Source organism: Peromyscus californicus, unplaced genomic scaffold, assembly GCF_007827085.1.
Source record: "Peromyscus californicus insignis strain IS unplaced genomic scaffold, ASM782708v3 Scaffold_8__1_contigs__length_139910024, whole genome shotgun sequence".
In the NCBI taxonomy this organism is placed as follows: Eukaryota; Metazoa; Chordata; class Mammalia; order Rodentia; family Cricetidae; genus Peromyscus; species Peromyscus californicus.
The window spans coordinates 9,263,191-9,287,120 of record NW_026294606.1 but is presented as its reverse complement, the minus strand read 5'-3'; the positions used below and the strand labels follow the sequence as shown (position 1 = coordinate 9,287,120).

At 45.9% G+C, this 23,930-nt stretch overlaps 1 protein-coding gene across 3 annotated transcripts in view; it reads left to right on the top strand.

Annotated features, from left to right (window-relative positions):
* Znf346 (zinc finger protein 346) overlaps positions 1-22,651 on the top strand; it is a 29,828-nt gene extending 7,177 nt beyond the window's left edge. Inside the window, exons 2-7 of one of the 3 annotated variants that reach the window (XM_052727767.1) lie at positions 916-1,019; positions 1,754-1,846; positions 3,522-3,663; positions 10,486-10,719; positions 17,502-17,595; positions 19,954-22,651. In XM_052727767.1, the coding sequence (XP_052583727.1) occupies positions 916-1,019; positions 1,754-1,846; positions 3,522-3,663; positions 10,486-10,719; positions 17,502-17,595; positions 19,954-20,041 (755 nt within the window). In that variant the 3' untranslated portion in view covers positions 20,042-22,651. Of the gene's footprint in view, positions 1-915; positions 1,020-1,753; positions 1,847-3,518; positions 3,664-10,485; positions 10,720-17,501; positions 17,596-19,953 lie in introns of all 3 variants that reach the window. The other 2 variants (XM_052727766.1, XM_052727768.1) reach the window with 2 other exon arrangements.
* Positions 22,652-23,930: the final 1,279 nt, after the last annotated feature.

Below are 23,930 nucleotides of genomic sequence, written 5' to 3'. Positions count from 1 at the left end.
TATATTCCTGTCTCAACTTCCCTAATGCTGGGATTAAATGTGTGTGTGCCTCCCAAGTACTGGGAGCAAAGGCATGAGACCCAAGTACGGTGATTAAAGGTGTGTGCCACCACTGCCTGGCCTCTATGGTTAACCTAGTGGCTGGCTCTGCCCTTTGATCTTCAGGCAAGCTTTATTTGTTAGAGCATACACAAAATATCACCACAGAGAATTCAAAGCCCGCCTCCACAGTGACACACTTCCTCTAACAATACCACACCTACTCCAACAAGGCCACACTTCCTAATAGTGCTATTTCTTCCGGGGGCCATTTTCTTTTAAACCACCACAGTGTGCATTGTCCTTTTCCTAAATAGCTGTCTCTCCTCTAATGCTTAAGTCTATGTTAGAACTGTTGTTTATGTTGCTGTTTGAGACAGGATCTTACGCTATAGCCCTGCACAGCCTGGACCTTACTATGTAGACTAGACTGGCCTTGTACTCAGAGATCCACCTGCCTCTACCACTTGAGTGCTGTCATTAAAGGTGTACGACTCTTCATCCTGCTTTTAACACTGCTTCATAAGAAGTCCTCAGCTGCACTTTTTAAAAGATTACAGTGCATGGTGGTAAGGGCCTATAGTCACATCTACTGAGGCTGAAGGGTCCCTTGAGGCAGGAATTCATGGGCAGTATGGGACAGCCTCACCTAACAGCAGTGTGTGACTAGGTAAAGAAGATTGGCCTATGTAAGATAAGTAGTAATGCAGTTGGTTTGCAAGCATGGCATGAGTTATGGCACAGTGGCAAGGAGGAGCAGAGGTCTGTGTATGTGTTGGTGTGGATTCCGTTACTCGGTGCCTAGGTTTGGGAGAGATCAGACAGTGCTGGTAAGGTCACATCTGTCAATTTGCCTGATTTCTCTTCCCTCTGTAGTGGAGCACATGATCCAGAAGAACCAGTGTCTCTTCACCAGCACCCAGTGTAAAGTCTGCTGCGCCATGCTGATTTCTGAGTCCCAGAAGCTGGCACATTACCAGGTAGGCCATTTCTGTTGGAGCCGTGTATTTAACTTCCAGGCCGAGTGCCAAGCCCTCTCCTCTCCTGTCTTGCACAGTGAAGGCTGCTTCTTCATGTATGTTTGCTTGGGACTTGAAGGTTGACTTAATTTCTGTGAATCTCATCTCTCCCATCCAAATCAGGATCATTGTATGTAGATTGTTCTGTACAGCTTGGTATAGCAGGAAGTAGGAGCTTTGGCTTTATGCATACCTGAGTTTGAATCCAACTCTGTTACATCATCTTTTTTTTCTTTTTTTTTTTTTCTTTTTTTTCTTTTTTTTTTTGGTTTTTCGAGACAGGGTTTCTCTGTGTAGCTTTGCGCCTTTCCTGGAACTCGCTTTGGAGACCAGGCTGGCCTCGAACTCACAGAGATCCGCCTGGCTCTGCCTCCCGAGTGCTGGGATTAAAGGCGTGCGCCACCACCGCCCGGCTGTTACATCATCTTATAGGCAAGAAATTCCACCATGCTTGGCCTCAGCTTCTACATGTGTAAGCTCACAGTATTCTCATAGCTTGTTGAAGGTTAAAGTAATAGCATGTAAAGGGCCTAGCACGTAATAGCAACTCAGGAAATGAGTCTTCTTCCCTCATCTTCTCGTCCTTGTAAGTTTCGTCAGGAGGAGTCAGGTGTGAGAGAATCTAGTGTGTCATGGCTGCATTCTCTGTGGAATAGCATTTGGCTATCTTTGATCTTTCTCCTGGGTTCTTGCAGAGCAAAAAACATGCCAACAAAGTGAAGAGATACCTAGCAATCCATGGAGTGGAGACACTAAAGGGGGACGTCAAGAGGCTAGACTCAGATCAGGTAATACTGCTGCCTTGCTGAGACTGCTCGCTTCCCAAGCAGGTTGGTGTGGTGTGAGCGCAGGCTTTGATTCAAACTGACTTGGCTGCAAATCTCAGCCCTGTTGTCTAACTTGGGCAAGTCTTACAATTCAGAGCCTTGATTTCTTCCTCTGTTAAAAACAAGAATACTTCCGAGCATGGTGGTGTGTACATGTGACCAAGCACTTGGATATGGAGGCAGGAAGATCAGTAGTTCAAGGTTATCTTCCACTACATAGCAAGTTTGAGGCCAGCCTAGGCTGCAAAGAGAGACTGTCTCAAAACAAACAAAAAAAGACTGTTATAGCTACCTTTCAGGATTTTTCCTAAGTTGAGAACAGACTTACAAAATAGCACCGAACCCCAAATCTGTCACACAGTAGTGGTTCGGCAAATGGAACCGTTCATTGTTGTACTCTACCACCCAGGTTACTGAAGAAGAACAAGAGAAGAAGTAGGGGGACGCCCAGGCTCTCATTTCCTGAGCTGTGGGGAAAACAAACAGACTGTCAGCATTTGGCCTCAACAATCAAAGAATATAAATACCTCCTCTCATGATGAAGCAATTAAATTTATTTTTTATCTCAGAATTACTATAAGAATTACACTGAAATGAGCCCTGATTCCTTGAGTGTACTGTGACGTTCAAAGTATGGAAGTTACACACGTCATGGGATAGAAGTTAGTGGGCAGGGCTCTTTCTCTTACTAGGTGGGTGACCTTGAGCAAGTCACTTAACCTCTCTGGAATTCACTTATAAAGTGGGCATGATCTCGCCTCTTTAGTGTTATGAGGTAAAGTTTCAGTCCCCAGTAAATGCTCAATAAATAAGAGGTTACTCTCCAGACCGCCTTCCTGTTCCAGTGGCCCCTCCAGTGGCCAGTGCTTTAGAGGGACCTTGCTTCCTTTCCAGAAATCATCTCCTCGTTGCCCCTATGGCTTAGACCCAGAGAGGAATGATCAGTTCATCTCTTTGCACTTCAGTTCTTCAGATGACTGAGTGGCTCAGATGAGATCACAGCACCTACCACCAGCTAGGAATTACTAACCCCAAAATGTCTGCAGTGAGAAGGTTAAGAAGTGCTGAAGAAACAGCTTATTTGGGAAGATTAGAATACACTTTCTAGTTGGAACCTGGTGATGTACTGTGTGCTCAACACAGCAGGGTACAAGGATAGGTAACAAAGATAAATCAAGCTGTTCACATCCAGCATTGCACTTGAAAGTCTCCTAAGCTGTCAGTTTAGAGTGACGAAGACTAGAAATCTGATAGACTCTAGGAATACAGATGAGGAGCAAGGCTAATTCTTTCTGCATATACGTAGGAGGGGGCTTGGTGATTGTTCAGTCTTTTTTTTTTTTTTAAGTAAAAGTCGTTGAATGGCTGATAGTAGACCTAAAGCCAGGCAGGAAGGAGGAGGAACATTCTAGACAGTAGGAATAACAAAGCAAAGCAAGGAAGTAACAGAATAAAATGGGAAGTTATGCACAGAACCTGATATGAAGCATCTGGAAAGGGCTCTGCTAAAGGTATGTTGGGGTTAACGTGTGCAGGGGTCTTAAATGTCCACCAGCCCACGGGCAGGGGAACCATTGGAGGTTTTCTGGATGCGCAATGGCATGATCAGACCTGTGTTCTCTCTCCCACCCAGAAGAGCAGCAGAAGCAAAGACAAGAACCACTGCTGCCCCGTCTGTAACATGACCTTTTCCTCCCCTGTTGTGGCACAGTCGCACTACCTGGGGAAGACCCACGCAAAGAACTTAAAGCTGAAGCAGCAGCCCACTAAGGGGGCAGGTACTGGTTTCCTGAGTAGTGCTTTTGAGACCCCTCCCGTCCTCGGGGACCAATGGCAGGTGCTTCCAGAATGCTCACTGGGGCCTCAGACATGGAGAGGTTGCTTTTAAGAGCACTGAAAACCCCACTTAAGAGTTGGGGATATAACTCAGTTGGTAGAATACTTCCCTAGTGTTCACAAAGGTTTGGCTTTCATCGTCAGCCTTGCATAAGCCAGATGTGGTACACACCTGTAATCTCAGCACTCAGGAGGTGGAGGTAGGAGAATTAGAAGTTCAAGGTCATCCTCAGCTGCCATAGGGATTTACATGAAACCCTGCTTCATTAAAATTGGCCTCATACTTGGGTTCACTTTATTTCCCTTTGTGTTCTATCAGATTTTCTATAGAAGCTTCTTAACCCAAGCTTTTGTCCTGACCAATGATTGTAACTCAGGAGTGCCAAAGGCCGACACATACTGTGAGCATTCTGTCACTTGCCTCTCCCACTGAGTCTCTTTCCTCCCACACCCACCTGCTCTCACTGCTAAGTGTTGCTAGTTGACAGCTAATTCCCCATCTTTCTCATGGGCTCAGGTTATGCCATGCTCACTTTGACCCACAAAGCTGCCTCTTATAAAGGTGGGGGGCTAACCTTCAGAGCAGCACACTCTAGTGTTACCCAGCAAATGTTTGCAGCTGCCCTGAACCCACTCCCCAGCACAGTTGACCTCCTTTATCCTGTCACCTCCAGCTGGCCTTCACTTTCTTCTTGAATTCCGAGGTTTTTAACTTAGGCTAACTGCAATTAGTCAAAAGTGGGAGGCATTCTCTCTCTCTCTCTCTCTCTCTCTCTCTCTGTGTGTGTGTGTGTGTGTGTGTGTGTGTGTGTGTGTGTGTGTGTGTGTATGTGTCTGTCTGTCTGTCTGTCGCAAGCGCTCTGTTTTGGACCAAGACCATACTATAGATAGAACTTCTGATCCTTTTTGTTTTACTGCACCATTGAAACAAGACAATGGTATTTTAGAAAAATCTACTCATAATTATACCCTTTAGTCATACCCAATCTAGTTATCCATGGTATGAAACAACAGAATATAGACTCTGAAGTCAGAACAGCACAGAACTAAGTCCTGGCACTTTTACTTACGATTTGGGCCTGAGTTTGTACACCCATAAAGTGTCATCGCCATCTGCTGTGGAGCATGTGACAGCCAGGTGTCATGGCAACACCTCAAATCCTAGCACTTGGGAAGTGGAGGCAGGAGGATCAGGAGTTGAGTGCACTCTTTGGCTACAAGTTTGAGACCAGCCTGGCCTATGTGGCACCCAAAAAAATAAATAAGAAGCAAACACTGCCCCTCCCCCCAAATCTAGGCTAGAACAGTTACTCACTAAACAACAGCTATTGTTGTTATCATTGTCAACAACAAAAGACGGTGAATGAAATCTCCTCATAAAATGCAACCGTTGACCAGGAAGCCACGATCTAGAGCAGCGGTTCTCAGCCTTCCTAATGCTATGACCCTTTAACACCTCATGTTGTGGTGATGCCCAGCCATAAAATTTTGTTGCTAATTCATAACTGTAATTTTGCTACTATTATTAATCATAACATAAATATCTGTGTTTTCCAATGGTCTTTGGTGACCCCTGTGAAAGGGTCGTTCGTGTCCCCTCCACATAAACACAAGGGGTCGAGACCTACAAGTTGAGAACCACTGTTCTAGAGCGTACCATTGACCTTGTTTATGGTTGATTTGTTAACTTAGATGAAGAGTGACTGATTTTTGTCTATAAAGTGAGAGCTGGTAACAACAATAGCACCACAATGTTTAAGCATTAGGCTAAGGAAAATTATCTTTTTTTTTTTTTTTTTTTTGGTTTTTCGAGACAGGGTTTCTCTGTGTAGCTTTGTGCCTTTCCTGGATCTCGCTCTGTAGACCAGGCTGGCCTCGAACTCACAAAGATCCGCCTGCCTCTGCCTCCCAAGTGCTGGGATTAAAGGCGTGCGCCACCACCGCCCGGCTTTTTTTTTTTTGGTTTTTTGAGACAGGGTTTCTCAGTGTAGTTTTGGTGCCTGTCCTGGATCTCGCTCAGTAGACCAGGCTGGCCTTGAACTCACAGAGATCTACTGTTACTTTTCACTTAGCCTAGTAGTTTAAGCATATGTTCATATTACTTATGAGTTTATTATAACGCTATTCCTGAAATTAAATATTTGTCTAATATAAAAGTGAAACATGCATGCTGTACAAAATAGAGATAAATTGAAAGGAATGTCCATAATTTTACCATTCAAAGTGCTGTTAACTATAGCTAGAGTTTTCCTGCCTGACCCATAGTCAGGACAAATCTCTCTCACCTGCCAGTCCCACGGCCGCTCAGACCCAACCAAGTAAACACAGAGACTTATATTGCGTACAAACTGTATGGCTGTACCAGGCTTCTTGCTAACTGTTCTTACAGCTTAAATTAATCCATTTCTATAAATCTATACCTTGCCACGTGGCTCGTGGCTTACCGGCATCTTCACATGCTGTTTGTCATCGTGGCGGCTGGCAGTGTCTCTGATTCAGCCTTCCACTTCCCAGCTTTATTCTCCTCCTTGTCCCGCCTATACTTCCTGCCTGGCCACTGGCCAATCAGTGATTTATTAATTGACCAATCAGCAACACACTTGACATACAGACCATCCCACAGCACTTAACCTTCTAGAGTACTGTTGCTCTTATAACCTTGTGCACTATGTGTATGCGTATATCTATTTGTGTAGGATGAAGTGCTAATTGGTCTTATTAATAAAAGCCCAGAGCCAGATATTGGGGTAAAAAGCTGAGAGATCAGAAAAGCAGAAAGAAGCCAGCCATGTTCTTACCACTTGGAGATCCTCCACCAAAGAGACCTACTTCTTGTATACCCACGCCTATATGCTTTTCTGTTCTGCATTTCACTCCCTCTCAGCCTAGCTACATCACTTCCTCTTTCTGCCCAGCTCTGTCATTTCCTGTCTGTCTGTACAGACCTCCAGACCTTTATGGTTAACTAGTGTTGGAATTCAAGGCGTGTGCCACCACTCCTGGCTCTGTTCCCAGTGTGGCCTTGAACGCACAGAGATCCAGATAGATCCTGCCTCCCTGGTGATAAGATTAAAGGCTTATGCTACCATTGCCTGACTTCTATATTTAATATAGTTGCTGACTTTTTCCTCTGATCCTCAGATAAACTTTATTAGAGTACACAATATTTTGGAGGACACAATACATCACCACATGTTTGTATTATATTTGTTTTATGTTCATCCAGGTTGACTCCATGTATATGTGCATAGAATACTTCATTTTCTGTTTCTCTTAAAATGATGCACATACATGATTAGTTCCAGTTCAACGTGCAAAACATTGAAAGAAGCAAGTAAAATGCCACCCAAGTCCTACTTCTAAGGAGAGCACTGTGAACAGTGGCTCATGCTTATCTTTGCCCTTGAGAGGCTGAGACAGGAGAATTGCTGAGTTTGAAGCCATTTTGGGCTACAAGCAAGTTCTAGGCCAACCTGGGTTACAGAGCGAAACCCTGACTCAAAAGAATAAGCAGACAGATATATCTATATGCTACATGACATGCTGTCATGTATACGTGTGTGTGTGTGTGTGTGTGTGTGTGTGTGTGTGTGTGTGTGTGTCTAGGTGACATTTTTAAATGCCAGTATATTTATGTAGATTACACAAATTTTGTTTTGGTTTTGTTGTTTTGTTTTTCAAGACAGAGTTTCTCTGTATAGCTTTGGAGCCTGTCCTGGAACTTGCTCTGTAGACCCAGCTGGCCTCAAACCCAGAGGTCTAGCTGCCTCTGCCTGCCAGGTACTGGGATTAAAGGCATGTGCCGCCACCACCCGGCCCACAAAAATCTTTCAACATTGACACGACCATATTGTATAATATATTCAGCTTCCTTATATATTGCTTCACGTAGTATAACATTTCCTTGTGTTGGGGGCTGGAGAGATGGCTCAGCAGTTAGAGTGTATTCTGCTCTTGCAGAGGTCCTGAGTTTGGTTCCCAGCAGCCATGTATGGTGGCTCAGAACTCCTGGTAACTCCAGCTCCAGAGAGCTCCATCACCTCTGGCGTCCATGGGCACTGCTCTCATGTGCACTCACCACACCTTGGCACACACAATTAAAAGAAAGTCTTCGATATAAAAAATGCCCCCAGGTTATTGCAAACTTCTTGTAGGTATCTTAGCAGTCATACAAACCACTTGGTGGTCCTTCTAATGTTGAGTCTTTACATTCCTCTCTCCCTTTTCTCTGTTATAAAAATATAGTAGATGTCCCTGGAGAGTACACTTTGCATATTTCAGGTATTTCTTGAGAGAAAACACTAGCTCTTGCTGCTTTGGATGTCCATTAAACAGCTCCTCCAGCTTTACAGCTCACTATACTACTTCCTTCCAGTATGTTTTGTAACAACATTTATTTATTTTTATGTATGTGCATGATTTGCCTGCCTGTATGTCTGTGCACCATGTGCGTGTAGTGCCCACAGAGGAGGGCATCAGATCTCTAAGACTGGAGTTGTAACTGGTTGAGAGCCACCATGTAGGTGCTGGTACCACCATGTGGGGGCCAGGTCCTTTGAAAGAGCAGTCAGTGCTCTTAACCACTGAGCCATCTCTCCAGCCCCACCCTCTAGTAGGTTTTAAAGAATAACCTTGGGCCATCAAGATGACTCAGTGGGTCCCAGTGCTTGCCACACAGCCCTGGGGGCCTGAGTCTGACTCTCAGAGCCCACATGGAGATGAAAGGAAAGAACGGAATCACAAAGTTGTCCTCTGACCTCCTCCACACATGCACTCTGACATTGACACACACACACACACATCTGTGACTGCACAAACACGTATACACACATCCATAGCATTTACTTTGAAAAGGCATCTACATGGCTGTTTGAGTCTGCTCTGACCTGTCCAAGGGTTCCTGCGGGAGAGGAAATAGAATGAGGAAATGATACAAAGAGACCATGAGAAAAGACAGAGACACAGGATAGCTTTGGGAGGGCCCTGGGTCAATACCCAGTCCCTAGAGGTTTATTCCAAAGGGCCTTTTAAACACTACCTCTTTCAAGATCAGAGCACACCGTACAGCCAAGTGTAACCCCTTCAATACACCTGGTAACCAGGCCCACAGCCAGATCATCCCATTATGCAGCCCTGCTGGGTAAAGCAAGTTCAGATTCTCTGACCTTGAGTGATCTGGGCTTCCACATATGGCCTGCTTTCAACATCCCATGTTGACTATGAGAGGTTCACATATACGTCCATACCAGACTCTGATTTGCTTTTTTTTTTTTTTTTTTTAGGTTTTTCGAGACAGGGTTTCTCTGTGTAGCTTTGCGCCTTTCCTGGAACTCACTCTGTAGCCCAGGCTGGCCTCGAACTCGCAGAGATCCGCCTGCCTCTGCCTCCCGAGTGCTGGGATTAAAGGCGTGCGCCACCACCGCCCGGCTGCTGGTTTCTTTTTTTAAGAAAAAATTCATTTCTTTTTTTTTTTTTTTTTTTTTGAGACAGGGTTTCTCTGTGTAGCTTTGCGCCTTTCCTGGAACTCGCTTTGGAGACCAGGCTGGCCTCGAACTCACAGAGATCCGCCTGGCTCTGCCTCCCGAGTGCTGGGATTAAAGGCGTGCGCCACCACGCCCGGCCATTTCTATTTTTTAAAGAGTGTGTGTGTGTGTGTGTGTGTGTGTGTGTGTGTGTGTGTGTCTACATGTGTGTACATTTAACTGCATAGGCCAGAACAATTGGATAAAGGCTTTGTGAGCCACCTGACAAGGGTGCTGTGAATTGAGCTCATATCCTCTGGAAGAACCGTAGACATTCTTAGCCTGAACCTACTCTTCAGCCCCTGACTAATTGAATTCTTTGAGCAGAGCAGGAATGTTTTCAGATGATGAAGGCATCAGTGGTAGCCTTCAAGTCTTCTTGCTGTACTCTTGAGCCTGGCATAGGATGATGGCTCCAGGGTCACACAGTTCAGGATTCTCTCACTGACTTGGTGATCTTGAGCAAGTCATTTTCACTGTCAAAGCTCAGTGTTCTCTGTAATATGACAAAATGATACCTACTTCATTAGAGTACTTCTGAGACCCCAAAGGGAAAGTGCAAAAATATATAAAATGGGTAGTTGTTACTGCCACTGTTCCCTTCCCTCACGTTGCCGAGACTTTAGTGTAGTCTAACAGGCATCTCTGCCAGGTGTGGTGGCTCACACTTCAATCCCAGCCTGGATTACATCCTGAATCTTAGGCCAGCCAAGAGCTACATAGCTACATAGTGAGACCCTTTCTCAAATAAATAAATAAAATACATACATACATAATAAAAGTAGTTATTAATCTGGTTGCCTGACTCTGTACTGACTCAGAGCTTGAATGTCTGCTTCAGCTCTGTAACTGCGGTATTTTAAGGATGGAAATGAAATGTTCACACTTCTTATCCAACTCACTTTGAAATTCCAAGAAATTCTGAGAGCTAGAGAGTCTGCAAGAATGTTTGCTTGATCTGTCCCAATTAGGCAACTGGACAGCACAAGTCAGAGCCTTGTGTACAAACACAAGGGCTCATGTCCCTAAAGCTGGCAAACAAATCAGTTGTTCATTGCGCTCGCTCAGATCTTGCCACCTTTCCCAATTAGAGAAGGCATTTATGGTATGACTCTCACGGGCAGTGCCCCATCTCCAGGTGTGATGGGTGACACCGCCTTTCTTTCACCTCAAGCATGCTCAAAAGCCTGGCACCTTCTGGGTTGTGTTTTCATTGTTTCTGTTTGAACTCTCTCACCACAGCTCTGTCGAAACACCTTACAAATCCTTTCCTTGTGGCCTCCACCTTAGCCTTGCACCAGAATAGAGAGATGCTAGACCCAGACAAGTTCTGCAGCCTCTGCCATTCAACTTTCAACGACCCTGCCATGGCTCAACAACATTATATGGGCAAGAGACACAGGAAGCAGGAGACTAAGCTCAAACTCATGGCGCACTACGGGCGGCTGGCGGACCCTGCTGTCTCTGACTTCCCAGGTGAGAGAGCCCGGCTCCCACGCAGAGCTGGACCAGGGACTGAGCACTGGGGCTCCCTGGACTACCCAATGTGTGCTGCGTCCTGCATCCTCTAAAGCAGGGCTTGCAAGCACGGAAGGCAGGTAGGAAGCCAGCGTGGTGTACACTCCAGCACTTAGGAGGTGACCCAGGATGATCACAGAGTCAAGGACAGTCTGGGATACATAGTGGGACCCTGTCTTGAGGGGATGCAGGGGAACAAGCAGGAAATTTAATTGTAAGATCCAAAGATGACCACAGTCAACTGAAGAGTGTGTACCACTCCAAGTGACACTGGTGTTGCTGTCTTTCAGTTTTAAAGTACTGTGGAAGTCAGGTATGGTGGTGGCTCACGCCTTTACTCTCAGTATTCAGGAGGCAGAGGCAGGTAGAGTTCTGTGAGTATGAGGCTAGCCTGGTCTACATAACCAGCTCCAGAACAGTCAGGACTTCACAGAGAGACCCTGTCTCCAGAAAAAAAACCAAAAATACTATGGAAAGCGAAATTTGTGTTTTTATTATCATTATTGTTAGCTTTATTTTACTGCTGGGCATGAAATACAGGACCTTGTGCATGTTCAAGAGCCACCAGTTTATAATCTCTGATTTAAATATATGTTTGTTTGTTGTTTGTCTTTGAGACAGAGTTTCTTTGTGTAGCTCTGGCTGTCTGGAGCTGATTATGTAGACCAGGCTAGCTTCAAATTCACAGAGATCCGCTTGCCTCTGCCTCCCGAGTGCTGGGATTAAAGGCATGCGCCACCCTTACACCAACCCCTGGATTAAAGAATTTTTTTTTGGGGGGGGGGTTTCCGAGACAGGGTTTCTCTGTGAAGCAGTCCTGGCTGTCCTGGAACTCACTCTGTAGACCAGGCTGGCCTTGAACTCACAGAGATCCACCTGCCTCTGCCTCCCGAGTGCTGGTATTAAAGGCACGTGCCACCAACGCCTGGCAAGATTTTTTTTTTTTTTAAGAAAATAAATGTGGGGGCCTGGAGAGATGGCTCAGAGGTTAAGAGCACCGACTGCTCTTCCAGAGGTCCTGAGTTCAATTCCCAGCACCCACATGGCTCACAGCCATCTGTAATGAGATCTGGCGCCCTCTTCTGTATACATAATAAATAAATAAATCTTTAAAAAAGAAAATAAATGTGGACAGTGCAACCCCTGGGCAGGTGGTCCTGGGCTGTATAAGAAAATAAGCTATCCCAGCACTCAGGAAGCAGAGGCAGGCAGATCTCTGAGTTCAAGGCCAGCCTGGTCTACAGAGTGAATTCCAGGATAGCCAAGGCTACACAGAGAAAAAAAGAAAACAGATTTATTTTTTTAATGATGTGTTTATGTATATCTGTGGGTGGGTAAGTGTGGATGCCCAAGAAGACCAGAGGAAGGGTTTGATTCCCTGGCGCTGAAGTTATAGGTGGTTGTGCCACCTAACATGAATGCTGGGAACTGAACTTGGGTCCTCTGGAAGAAGAGCAAGTGCTCTTAACTGCCACGCCATCTCCCCAGCCCTAACCTCTGATTTAAGCTCCCTAGGTAACATCTACATTGCTTGATTGAAGGCCTCAACAGCCTTTACCAAAGTTTGAATATCCTTAGGATATCTCTTTCCTCAGCATTTGAGATCTGCCTATATCCCTAGGGAATCATGGTGAAGGAGGAGACCATTCTAGCTTCCTTAACCTCAAAATGTCACCTAGCATCATGGGAGTGGGTGTTCACAAATAGAGGCCCATCCTACTAGTCTGTAGTATGTTTGGGGTTGGGAATGTTACTTAGTTGGTAGAATGTGTGTCTAACATGCACACAAAGCCCTAGCTTCAGTTCGCAGCACCACATCAACATGGCACAATAGTACATACCTGTAATCCCAGCACTTGTAAGTTAGAGACTGGAGGATCAGGAGTATGCATATGTATACTTATATACAGACACATATGCAATTAAATAAATAAATGGAAGCAAGGTCATTGTTCTTGCTGTGAATATAGCCTGCCAGTCTGTGAGCTCAGAGCAGGCCTGCTTTAGTTGGTTTAGGGGTTTAGGATTTGTTTTGTTTCCTGAGCTCATCCTGGCCTTAAGTTAACTGTGTGTGTCCAAGGATGACAAACTCCTGACTGTCCTGCCTCCACTCTCAGCTGCCAGGATTACAGGGCTGTGCCTCCATGCTTGGCATAAGCTCTGTCACAGCAGCATCCTAAGAAGCTGGGTGTGTGAGCGCTGGCTCTCTTCTCCCCCAGAAGAGCATTGTCTGAGGGAGGCTGCAGCAGCCAGAACAGACCAGTCTCCTTCCCTTAGCTTCCCACAGGAAACCATTCTCCAGAAGGCCCACTGCATCAGAGGCCACAGCACAGTGCCCAACACAGTCCTGTACCCAGCACGTGTATACATGTGTGCATCCAAAATAACTTCAACACATTTAACTAGAGTCTTTCCAGCCCTTTAAACATGTACAGTATGAGAAAACAATCCATGAAAAAAATCAGCCTGGACCAAAAGTGGCATTTCCACAGGTGGGTAAACAGATCCTCCTGTGATCTCTGTAACCAAGGCCTCAGGGCCGCTAAGCAAGTGCCTTTACCTACTGCGTCATCCCACTTCCCCTTAATGTTGTCATCAAATGAGTGTCCTTCACTGTCAAATGGGAAGATGGCCTTTCCTTTCTTTTCTCTAGTGCTCTCCCCCAAGTGTATACCCAGCCTTTCCTTATTTCTTAACATTTAACTTTAAACATATTGTAACTCATCTGGACATTTTTGTAACATGGTCTACTTGACAGAGGAAAAATTCAAATGTAGGACTATTTACAGTGTACCAAGGTAATTAATTGTAAGGCATCTGGAAGGAATCTGATCTCAATGAAAATTAGACTCTCAGTCGGGTGAGAAGATGATCTGCCTCAATCTAGTTGTCGTCTGCTCCTGCCCAGGGGTGTTTGCTGTGAATCAACTGGAACAGTGCTGTGTGTTTCAATTGTCCCCATGAAACACTCCTCAGCAGTGTGTTAGTTGTGGTAAGTGGCTGAGTGAGGTGGCCGCTGCCTAATCCCAGCACTCACAAGGCTAAGGCAGAAAAATAGTGAGTCCAAGCCTATCCTGAGTTGCATATTGAGTCTTGTCTCAAAATACACAGAGAGAGGGAGAGAGAGAGAGAGGAGAAAAAAGGAAAAATAGAGTAGTGGTGGCATTTGTAATTTGGGGCAGGGTGATAGTGAGTCCCAAGCCAGCCTGTGCTGTAGAAATAGTTCAAGGCCAACCTGAACTACATTAGCAAGATCCAGTCTCAGAGCCCTAACAGACACAGGTTCAGTAAGATTTCATGATACAATAAATATTAAAAATCAGCTTTTCATACACCAATAACAAAATTGCTAAGAAAGACATCAGAAAAGCAATCTCCTAATGACTATAAAATAATTAAGGAAGTAAACGTTGACTTCATGAAGATTATTAAACTAATCAAAAGATATTGAAAAGGGAGCTGGGAGACGGTTCAGTTGGTAAAGTGCCTGCACCATAAGCAGAAAGACTCCGGCACCCACATGAAAGCTGGGTGCACATCTATACCATAGTGCCAGCGGAGCAGACAGGTGGATCCCTGGAGCTAACTAACCAGCCATTCTAGCCAGTAAGTAATTTCTGAGTTCAATGAGAGGATCAGTCTCAATAAGAACAATAGAGAAAGACACCTCATGTCAACCTCTGAATTCCACAAGCGTGCATGCGCTCAAAGTACACACAAAAACTAAATAAATAAAATTGAAGAACTGAATAGGACAGTACACATGTGAGCCTGAGGCAGGAGAATTGCCTCAAGTTCAAGGCCCATCTAAGCTACAATCTTGCTGATCTTCATTCAGGTCAGCCTGGACTCCATGGCAAGACCCTCTCCTAAAAAACAAACAAGCAGCCGGGCGGTGGTGGCGCACGCCTTTAATCCCAGCACTCGGGAGGCAGAGCCAGGAGGATCTCTGTGAGTTCGAGGCCAGCCTGGGCTACCAAGCGAGTCCCAGGAAAGGCGCAAAGCTACACAGAGAAACCCTGTCTCAAAAAAACAAAAAAACAAAAACAAAAAAAAAACAAACAAACAAACAAGCAAACAGGCACCACCGTTGCTAAAATGGGGGTGTGTCCTGTGTTGGCAAAATCAATATAAAATATCCATACTATAAGTGATTTGTAGATTTGGGATAATTCCTATCCAGATGCCAATGACATTCTTCATAAGAGTAGAGAACTGTCCTAAGTGTGGATGATGTCGCATATGACCTCCAGCAACAAAGGCAGCCTTGAGAAAGAAAGAAAGCAAAACTTGAGGCATTGCAGATTTTCCAAACCTACAACAAAGCTACAGTGAACCAAGCACAGTAGCACTCCTCAGAATCCAGGACTTGAAAGGTGAAGGAGGGAGGTCAGGAGTCAAAGGTCATCCTTGACTGCATAGAGAATTGGAAGTCCGCTGAGTTACATGAGACCCAAAAATGACTTCCCCTGTAATCCCAGCATTTGGAAGATGTAAGCAGGATGATGAGGAATTCAAAGCCAGCTTTAGCTAGCCTGGACTATATAAGGCCCTATCTAAAAGGGTTTTGTTTTATTTCGTTTTGCCTACAAAGTAGTGGGTTTCATTATGACATTTTCATACAAATCATAACCATTTGTTACTATTAATCCTCCTTCCCCATACCAATACTTTTTAATCTATTCTTTGTTTTTTGTTTATTTGTTCATTGTTTTGTTTTGGAGGACAGGGTCTGATTATGCAGCTCTGGCTGTCCTGGAACTCACTTTATAGACGAGGCTGGCCTCGATCTCACAGAGATCTGCCTCTACCTCCCCAAGTGCTTGGATTAAAGGTGTGCGCCACTGTGCCCAACTCAAATACTTTTTAAAAAAGCATTTTAACTTTTTGAGGCTGATACTAACAGTAACCCTATTTTATATATCAGGAGCCCAAAATCTCAGAGAAGCTCCACTTTCACACACAAGAAACTCAGAGGCTAAACAGCTGACCTGTGGTCCCACAGGTTCATGGTAAAGGTGAGCTGTGTGCAAAGGCGATCACTGCAGAGCTGTGAGGTTTGAAGGTAACATGGTTCAAAGGCATCGGAGCTAGGAGGGGCTTTCCACTTGTATGTGTGCTGCTTGTCCTGCGACAGCTGGTACCTGGCCTGCAAAAATAAGTCCGCCCTTCACATATGGGCCATTGGTTTGCCCTTTCTAGCTCTGTGTCCCGAGACATGTGCTCTTCCTTATTTCCTCATGTATGTATTAGTTATGATTCTCATGAGAGCATTATAAGGTATGCAAAATAAGCAAGTGTGATAGATAGTACATGCTTGTAATCTTGGCACTTGGGAGGTGACGCTGGAGGAGCAAGTTGAAGCCCAGCCTACGATACTATCTCAGAAGAACTACATGACCTATGGTAGACATTGTAGCCTGGCATGGTGATGCATACCTATAATCCCAGCACGCAAGAGACTAAGACAGTGTAATCACCATGTCTTTAAGGCCAGCCAGAGCTACATAATGTAGTGAGACCTCATTTCAAAAATAAAATTGTAAAAAATAGCACTAGAGAGATGGCTCAGCAGTTCACACCACTTGCTGGTCTCAAAGCGGGTATATCAGATGGCTCACAACCACCTATAACTCCAGTTCCAGAGGAAATAACTCCCTCTTCTGGCATTTTAGGCACCTGCACACATGTACATACAAGCAAGCAAACATGCATAAATTAATTTGTTTTAAATCCCAAGACATAGCTATTTTATCCTAAGTATTATAAGTATAAAGTAGTATAATTAATTGGTTTATGGTTGTAAAAAGATAAGCATTGGAAGGAAAAGGATTTAGCGACATTATATGTAACAGAGCCAGCGTTCCAGTCTGACCTCTTAGACCTGATTCACTGCTGGAGCCATATGGCAAAAGGCCACTATGTCACTAGAGCAACCCTGGCTGTGAGGCAGGGTGTCTGAATCCCAATATAAAAAGACAGATTGACTTTTTTTTTTTTTTTTTTTTTTTTTTTTGGTTTTTCAAGACAGGGTTTCTCTGTGTAGCTTTGCGCCTTTCCTGGAACTCGCTTTGGAGACCAGGCTGGCCTCGAACTCACAGAGATTCGCCTGCCTCTGCCTCCCAAGTGCTAGGATTAAAGGCGTGCGCCACCACCGCCCGGCTCAGATTGACTTTTATAACAGCTGCACTCCTTAATTACTGTCACCGCAATCCTGAGGTGAGTGGGCCTTCCAAGAGATCTCTCGGTGAAGGGTGCCCTTAATGAGGCCACTAGGTAAAGCAAAGGTCACCTCTGTTCTGTGGTTCTTTATTGTTATAATATCTGCTTATTTTGTTGAGGGTGGGGCACACACATGCTGTGGTACTCATGTAGACGTCAAAGGAGAACTTGGAGGAGTCAGATCTGCCCTCCTACCTTGTGGGTCATTAGGATTGAACCCAGGTCATCAGGCTTGGATGCAAGCTTCTTTACCCACTAAGATATCTCAGCAGCCCATATTCTGTCCTTCTTTGTTTATTCAGTAACAGTCTAGTCTGGTGTTTGATGGAACTAGGAATTGGGATTGCTTGATGAGACTAAGGAGGTACTGTGTTACAGTCTGTGCCTCTAGAGCACCCAGGACCTCTCAGCTCCACCCATCTGTCTTCAGAAGATCTTTTGCATGCTCTGTGCAAAGCAGCATTCCTCCAGTTCCTTCCTACTGGATAACTAACTCTTCATTTTGATGTGTGTTTCAGCTGGGAAGGGCTACCCCTGCAAGACGTGTAAGATAGTGCTGAACTCCATAGAACAGTACCAAGCTCACGTCAGTGGCTTCAAACACAAGAACCAGTGAGTAACATCCTTTGAAGTTGAAGAGTCTTCAGCAGGAGTCTGGGGTTTCTCAGTCAGGTAGTTCCCTGCTTAAATGGAATACAAGAGCCTTTTCTCAGTCAACAGAAGGTAGATCAGTTAACAGGCAGTGTCCCCTGGGTTTCTTCTTCAGCTTTCCTCTAGCATGTGGATGGACTAGGCTGAAAGTTTCCATAGAGATGTACAGATCATTTCCGAAGAGTGCCTGGATTTCTTGGCCTGTAGCAGCCTAAGTAGGGAAACATGATTTTCCCCTACTGCTCTGAGGCCCCCTTTTCAATCAGCAATTTGTGCAGTAGCTCCCTCTACAGCTTACTGTCAAATGTGGTAAAACACCCAAGTTCTGGCCACAGCAGACCCAGTCCCTGCTCTCACAACTTTACAGTCTGATAGCAAGTACAAAGTAGATAAATCTGCCAATAAAAATGATGGTGTGGGTGTGGTAGTGCACATCTGTAACCCCAGCACTTAGGAGGTCAAGATTCTCCTCAAATACTAGTAAACTCAGCCTGAGATGCATGAGATCCTGTCGCAAAGGGGCTATGACAGCCCTCACAAGGGAATTAGTAAGTGCCAACCTTGTTCTCAGTGTTCCAACACACTTGAGCAGCTCAGTATTGGGCATTGTCCATAGACAGCCTGGAGCCAACCAGAACTTCGGAGCTACTCACACTTGAAATTGGTAGTGTATCCACACACAGTGACACGCCCCTACAGTCCCAGGATTTGGGAAGCTGAAGAGAAAGATTGAGAATGTGAAGCCAGCATGGGCTGGCTACCTAGCAAGATCCAGGCCAGCCTGGACAAACTGAAGTGCTGCAGCTCTGAAGGGAAAGGTATCCCCGGGGTGGGGAACGAAGGAGTACCACAGAGTCACACCACACAGCAAACCTCACTTGAGAGATTTATCGGGAGGGGAAAACCCAGGAGGGCGGCTGCCTCTGTTCAGGCGAGAAGCAGCAGAGGACTGAGCAGAAGTCAGGGTTTATGTAGTGTTTCTTGGGGGCAGGGTGGGGAGTTAGGGGGTGGTGCTTTCCAGGTGAGATTTCCAGAGTGGAGATTGGTGGGATTTCAAGTCCTGAGCTTGGGCTTTTTACTCTGTAGAGCGGGGCCTGGGTCCAGCATTAGGGCAGTTGGAGTGTTCTGTGGGTGGAGTCTGACATTTGGGGGTCCTCGGTGTGCTTGCCTCTAGGAGCTCACAGACTTGCTTCCCTGTGTAGCCCAGGCCATCCTGGAACTTGGTCTGGAGACCAGGAAGAAAGGGAAGATGGCTGGTACTGGTTTTGGTTTTTGCTTGTGTACTGCTGTGACCTTGGATAATTTCAGTCTCTACTATTTCTGTGAAACTGCAGCTCTTGACCAATTGAATTTCATTCAATCCTCAGGGAGGGCTCCAGTAGAGCACCTGCTTCCCCTAGCGTCAGTTAGGTGGAGTGACTGCCTGGGTCAGTTAAACATCCTGGTGGCTGCCAACCGTTCATTTTGCTCTCCTACCACCACAGGGAGCTCAGTAGCCTGCCTCACTTAACAAGGCTCGGTAAGGGTCAGAGGCGACATGCCAAGTGTCACTGTCAGTAAGTTTGCTGTGAAGATCAGTTTTCTTGCTGGGCGGTGGTGGCACACACCTTTAATTCCAGCAGTTGGGAGGCAGAGGCAGGTGGATTTCTGTGAACCCAAGGCCAGCCTGGTCTCCAGAACAAGTTCCAGGATGGCTGGGGATACACAGAGAAATCCTGTCTTGAAAAAAAAATTAAATTTTTTTTCTTTTTTTATTATATTTTCATTTGTGAGCACACTATAAGAAGGTATCCAGTCCCCTGGAATTTGAGTTACAGTCATTGATGAGCCCAATGTAAGAGCCCTTCTGTAAGAGCACAGTACATGTGCTTACACACACACACACACACACACACACACACACACACACACACACACACACACACACGGAAGGAATTATGTTTGTTGGAAAGTAAATGCAACTCAAGATCATCATATTAAGCAAATCAAGCCAAACTCGGGGACAAACATAAGAAATCATGTTTTCTATCCTTTGTGGATCCCAAATCTCACAAATTTCTAAAGGAACATTTTAAGCCAGCTGTTTAAGCTTTCTGAAGTTCAGCTTCATACATAAATTGAGGGTGCTGCTCTTTGCCATGCAGAATTGACATGAGGTTGAAATGGGATAATAGCCTAGCATTCAGTGGCCCTCAGTAAAAGGAAAGCCCCCCTGCTCATTGTCCCAACATGAGGAGAGCCACACTACCATTAGAGCAGCTACGGAGCATACTGTCACAGGCATGCCACACACTCACACCTGTTCTTCTCAAATTACAGGTCCCCCAGAACAGTGGTGTCACCCGTGAGCCGGATGCCAGTGCAAACGCAGCCCACTCCAAAGGACTCAAGTGTGGTGGAGGACTAGAGAAGATGTTTCTGCCTGCTTAGCCTTGTTGGGACAACCACAAGCCAGTTCCTGGTGACTGTGGTTAGCCCTTGGCTCCCTCTTCCTCCTTTCTAATAGCAGAAGAATATGGAGGCATGAGGCCAAATTGGGCTGCAGAAGCCTCTGACTGGGCCAGGACAAAGCACCTCCTGCCCTCCTTAGTGTGGTCCTACAGGTCATGGGAGAGGAGACGGGGCTCTTGAGAAGACCTGAGGTGGTGGTTTAAAGGTTAGCCTTCCTGGCCCCACTGGGCGGATGTCCTGCAGTCCCAGTGTCTGTCCTCTCAAGGTCAGTCTGGAGCAAGTTCCTGAAGATGAAGGAGAGCACCATCTCTGGGCTCCAGGAGCGCCTGGGAAACGGCCGCTTTCCTGAAGACTTTGCAGGGCAGCTGATACAGTAGACCGGAGTGGAGCTAATGTGTCGCTCCCCGCCCTCAGATGTGCAGACTTGCCTGGTGTAGACCCTGCCGACTGTGAAGTCTCCTGGAACACACACACACACACACACACACACACACACACACACACACCACACGTTGTCCTGACGGCACTGCCATCTCTGCTGCCATCTCTCCAGTTCCCAAATGGTGCTAGTGGGCATCTGCAGTAGCTAGGAGCTTGAGGAGACCTGAGTGCCCAGTGGGATCATGGGAAGCACCAAAGGAGGCCTTTGTCCTTTATCAGAGATGCTCTGACCCAGGGTCATGTGAGAAAGTCTCCCACCTGCTATATTCCTTGATAATTCTGTGCCCTTAAAGGCACACTGCCTCCCGCCAGCCTACTGAAAGGCTGCTTGGTATTAGTTCTGTGCCCTTGTGTATTAGACTGTCCCACCCAGGTTGCTGTGGTGCTATCCTTCCCCTGTCATCCTCGAGGAGATTTGGGGGGCCCAGGAAGGAGGACTGGAGAACTGGTATGAGGAAAGAGCCCCAAGCCCTGAACTGAGAGTTTCCTACTGCTCTTTTGTGACCTCAGAATCCACTAGGAGTGGATTTTTGTCACATAACTGTGGAGCAAGGATTCTAGAAAGTATCCCTAAGGCTCCTTGTCATGGAGATAAAAAAGCTTCACTTGTTAATGCAATTGGGTGCCGTATAAGAATGGGGGCTGGGCTTAAACTTAAACCTTTGGCCACTCAAACATCCAAATAATTTCTTCTGTGAACCAGGCTGTAACTTAAGATCTAGGGTTTATAGCCAGCCATGTTGAAACTGCTATAATGTCCCTTACACAATCAGAGCCCCCAGGGCCCTCAGTAATGATCTTACCCCAGGAAAAGTTCTCCCTGGTGCCTAAATCCAGCTGGGTTCATTGACCCAGCCACCTTCATCTTTCACATAGGCCTCTTAGAGGTCTTGAGAGAATCTAAGCTTTGGAATCTGATTTATTCTTGAAATAGTCATTCTAGCTACTGAGTGGAGGACTGCAGGGAGGCCAATATGAAAGCTGAATCTTTAAGGCTGTCTGTCTCCAGGGTCATCCCTACAGGGTAGGTCTCTACCAACCTCATGTCCAGGATGCTGTGTCTTAGATTCGGGACATATGAGTGGTTAAAGACAGGTGTCCTTTTCCCGTTCCGATTAAAGAGCTAGAGGAGTTTTCACAGAGCTGCTGCTCACAGGCTTTCTGGTCCTTGGGAGAGCCTTTTCTGTGATTTAGAAATGACGGGAAGGAGTGCTATGCCTTAGAAACTGATGTAGATGGGCCAGACCAAGCAGTCTCAGCCCCAGTCCCTGCAGCTTACAGTTCTGGGCACCTGCCCCTAGCCAGCTACGAGAAGCTCTTCTTGGCTCCTAGACTAGGTTCTCAGCTTTCCACTTCCCGACTATAGGCCACCTCAACAGTTTTCCTAGAATTCTGTGCAGCCCAGTGTGTCAGAATTAGTCAAGATTACTAGGTAAGAAAGTGAAGGGTAAGGTCACAAATGGGCCGACCAGCCATGAGCCCTCATTTTGTGAGACCTCTTTGTCTAGATGCAGGCAGGAGTCCCTACCAGCCACGTGTCCAGCACCGCTGGTGTGGATCCCTGGAAGGAGCCGGCTCTTGCCCTCTGGGGGTGCATGGGAATGCCCAGGGTACGAGCACTACAAGCCTGGAATGTGAACAGGCTGAGAAATGAATATCTGGTCTATATATTTTGAGGTTTTATTTTCTAGTTTGTTTCATTTATCCAAGCTGGTCTCAAACTTGTCATGTAGAAGACTAGCCTTTGAACTGCTGATCCTCCTGCCTCTACCTCCCTAGATCTGGAATGTGCCCCTACATCCAATTTCATCCATGTTATTGTGTATATGAGAAGTTTTTGTTTTGTTTTGTTTTTTGGAGAGGGGGACAGGGTGTCATTATGTAGTGCAGACTGTCCTGGAACTTGATCTGTAGACAAGGCTGGCCTCAATCTCAGAGATCCGCCTGTCTCTGCCTCTCTAGTGCTGGGATTAAAGGTGCATGCCACCACCGCCTGGTGAGAAGTTCGGGTTTTTTTTAATGCTGTCTAGTAATCCTTTATTTGAGTCGGTCACAGATGAGCCTTTCTACTGTTGAAGGTTGTTTCTCCCTGAGGATCATCCCAAATAAAGCTGCTGTCATTTGGTGTGCGCTCTTTCACTCACAAGGGGGATGATGGGATGCACAGTTTTTGGCCCCAGTGGTCCCATTTCTTGTCTGTGCTAATTGTTATCAGTCTTTAAAGTTGGATTTTCTGATGGCAACCAGAAAGGTGGGCTCAGGGCCCAGTCTTCTAGTATAGGGCACTCTACTTTCAACATTAAAAAAAAAAGTCTACGTAGCTCTAGCTGTTCTGGAACTTGTGTAGACGAGACTGGCCTCGAACTCACAGACATCCACCTGCCTCTGCTTCCTGAGTGCTGAGATTTAAAAGCCTGAGTCATCATGGACAGCCTGCTTTCAGCATTCTTTGTAAGACCATATGTGGGATTCAATAGCCTGGAATGATGTCAGGTATCAGTGCACAGGTCCACACACAGCAGGCAAGCATCAGAGAGGGCTTCCACATGGTTCTAGTGACCCAGGAAGGTCTCACATACGCATGGGCCCTGGAGAGGTAGTGTAGGGCAATTCAGAGAACTCAAGCTCTGGATTCAGGCAGCCAGGGCTCAGATGCCAGGTCTGCCCCCATAAAGCTCTGTGATCTTGGTTAGTTAGACCACATTCCACCCCCCAATATGAAACAGTACCTACCTCAAAGCCTCTGCCTGTGCCAAGCCTGAACTATAGAGCAAGCCCATACATCCCTTTTTAGCACTGTCCAGGTCACTGTCCATAAATGCTTTAAGTCTAGAAACATCAAAACCGTTATGAAAATGGGCCAGCTTTAGCATGCGGTGACCCATGCTGGCCACTAGGTGGAAGGCACTCCTTTTTTTGCTGTGCAGAGTACACCAACCCCAGGACTTTAGTGTTTGATTTAACGCCAAAGAGAATAGGACAGTCTTCTCTTTTTTTTTTTTTGTTTTGTTTTGTTTTGTTTTGTTTTTTCGAGACAGGGTTTCTCTGTATAGCTTTGCGCCTTTCCTGGTACTCGCTTTGGAGACCAGGCTGGCCTCGAACTCACAGAGATCCACCTGCCTCTGCCTCCCAAGTGCTGGGATTAAAGGCGTGCGCCACCACGGCCCAGCGACAGTCTTCTCTTAAGTTTCTGTGTTTGATATTTCACTTAACCCTCAATACAACTGAGAAAAGAAAGTTTCACAGGAAAAACATGAGCCATATCTCAGGCGATCTTACACAATCAAGCAGCCTTGGACAGACCTGACCCCATGCTCCCTATTTTCTTTTTAACATTTTTATTTATTACTATTTTTATGGTTGCTTGGGTACATATGGAGGCCAAAGGACAACTTGTAGGACTT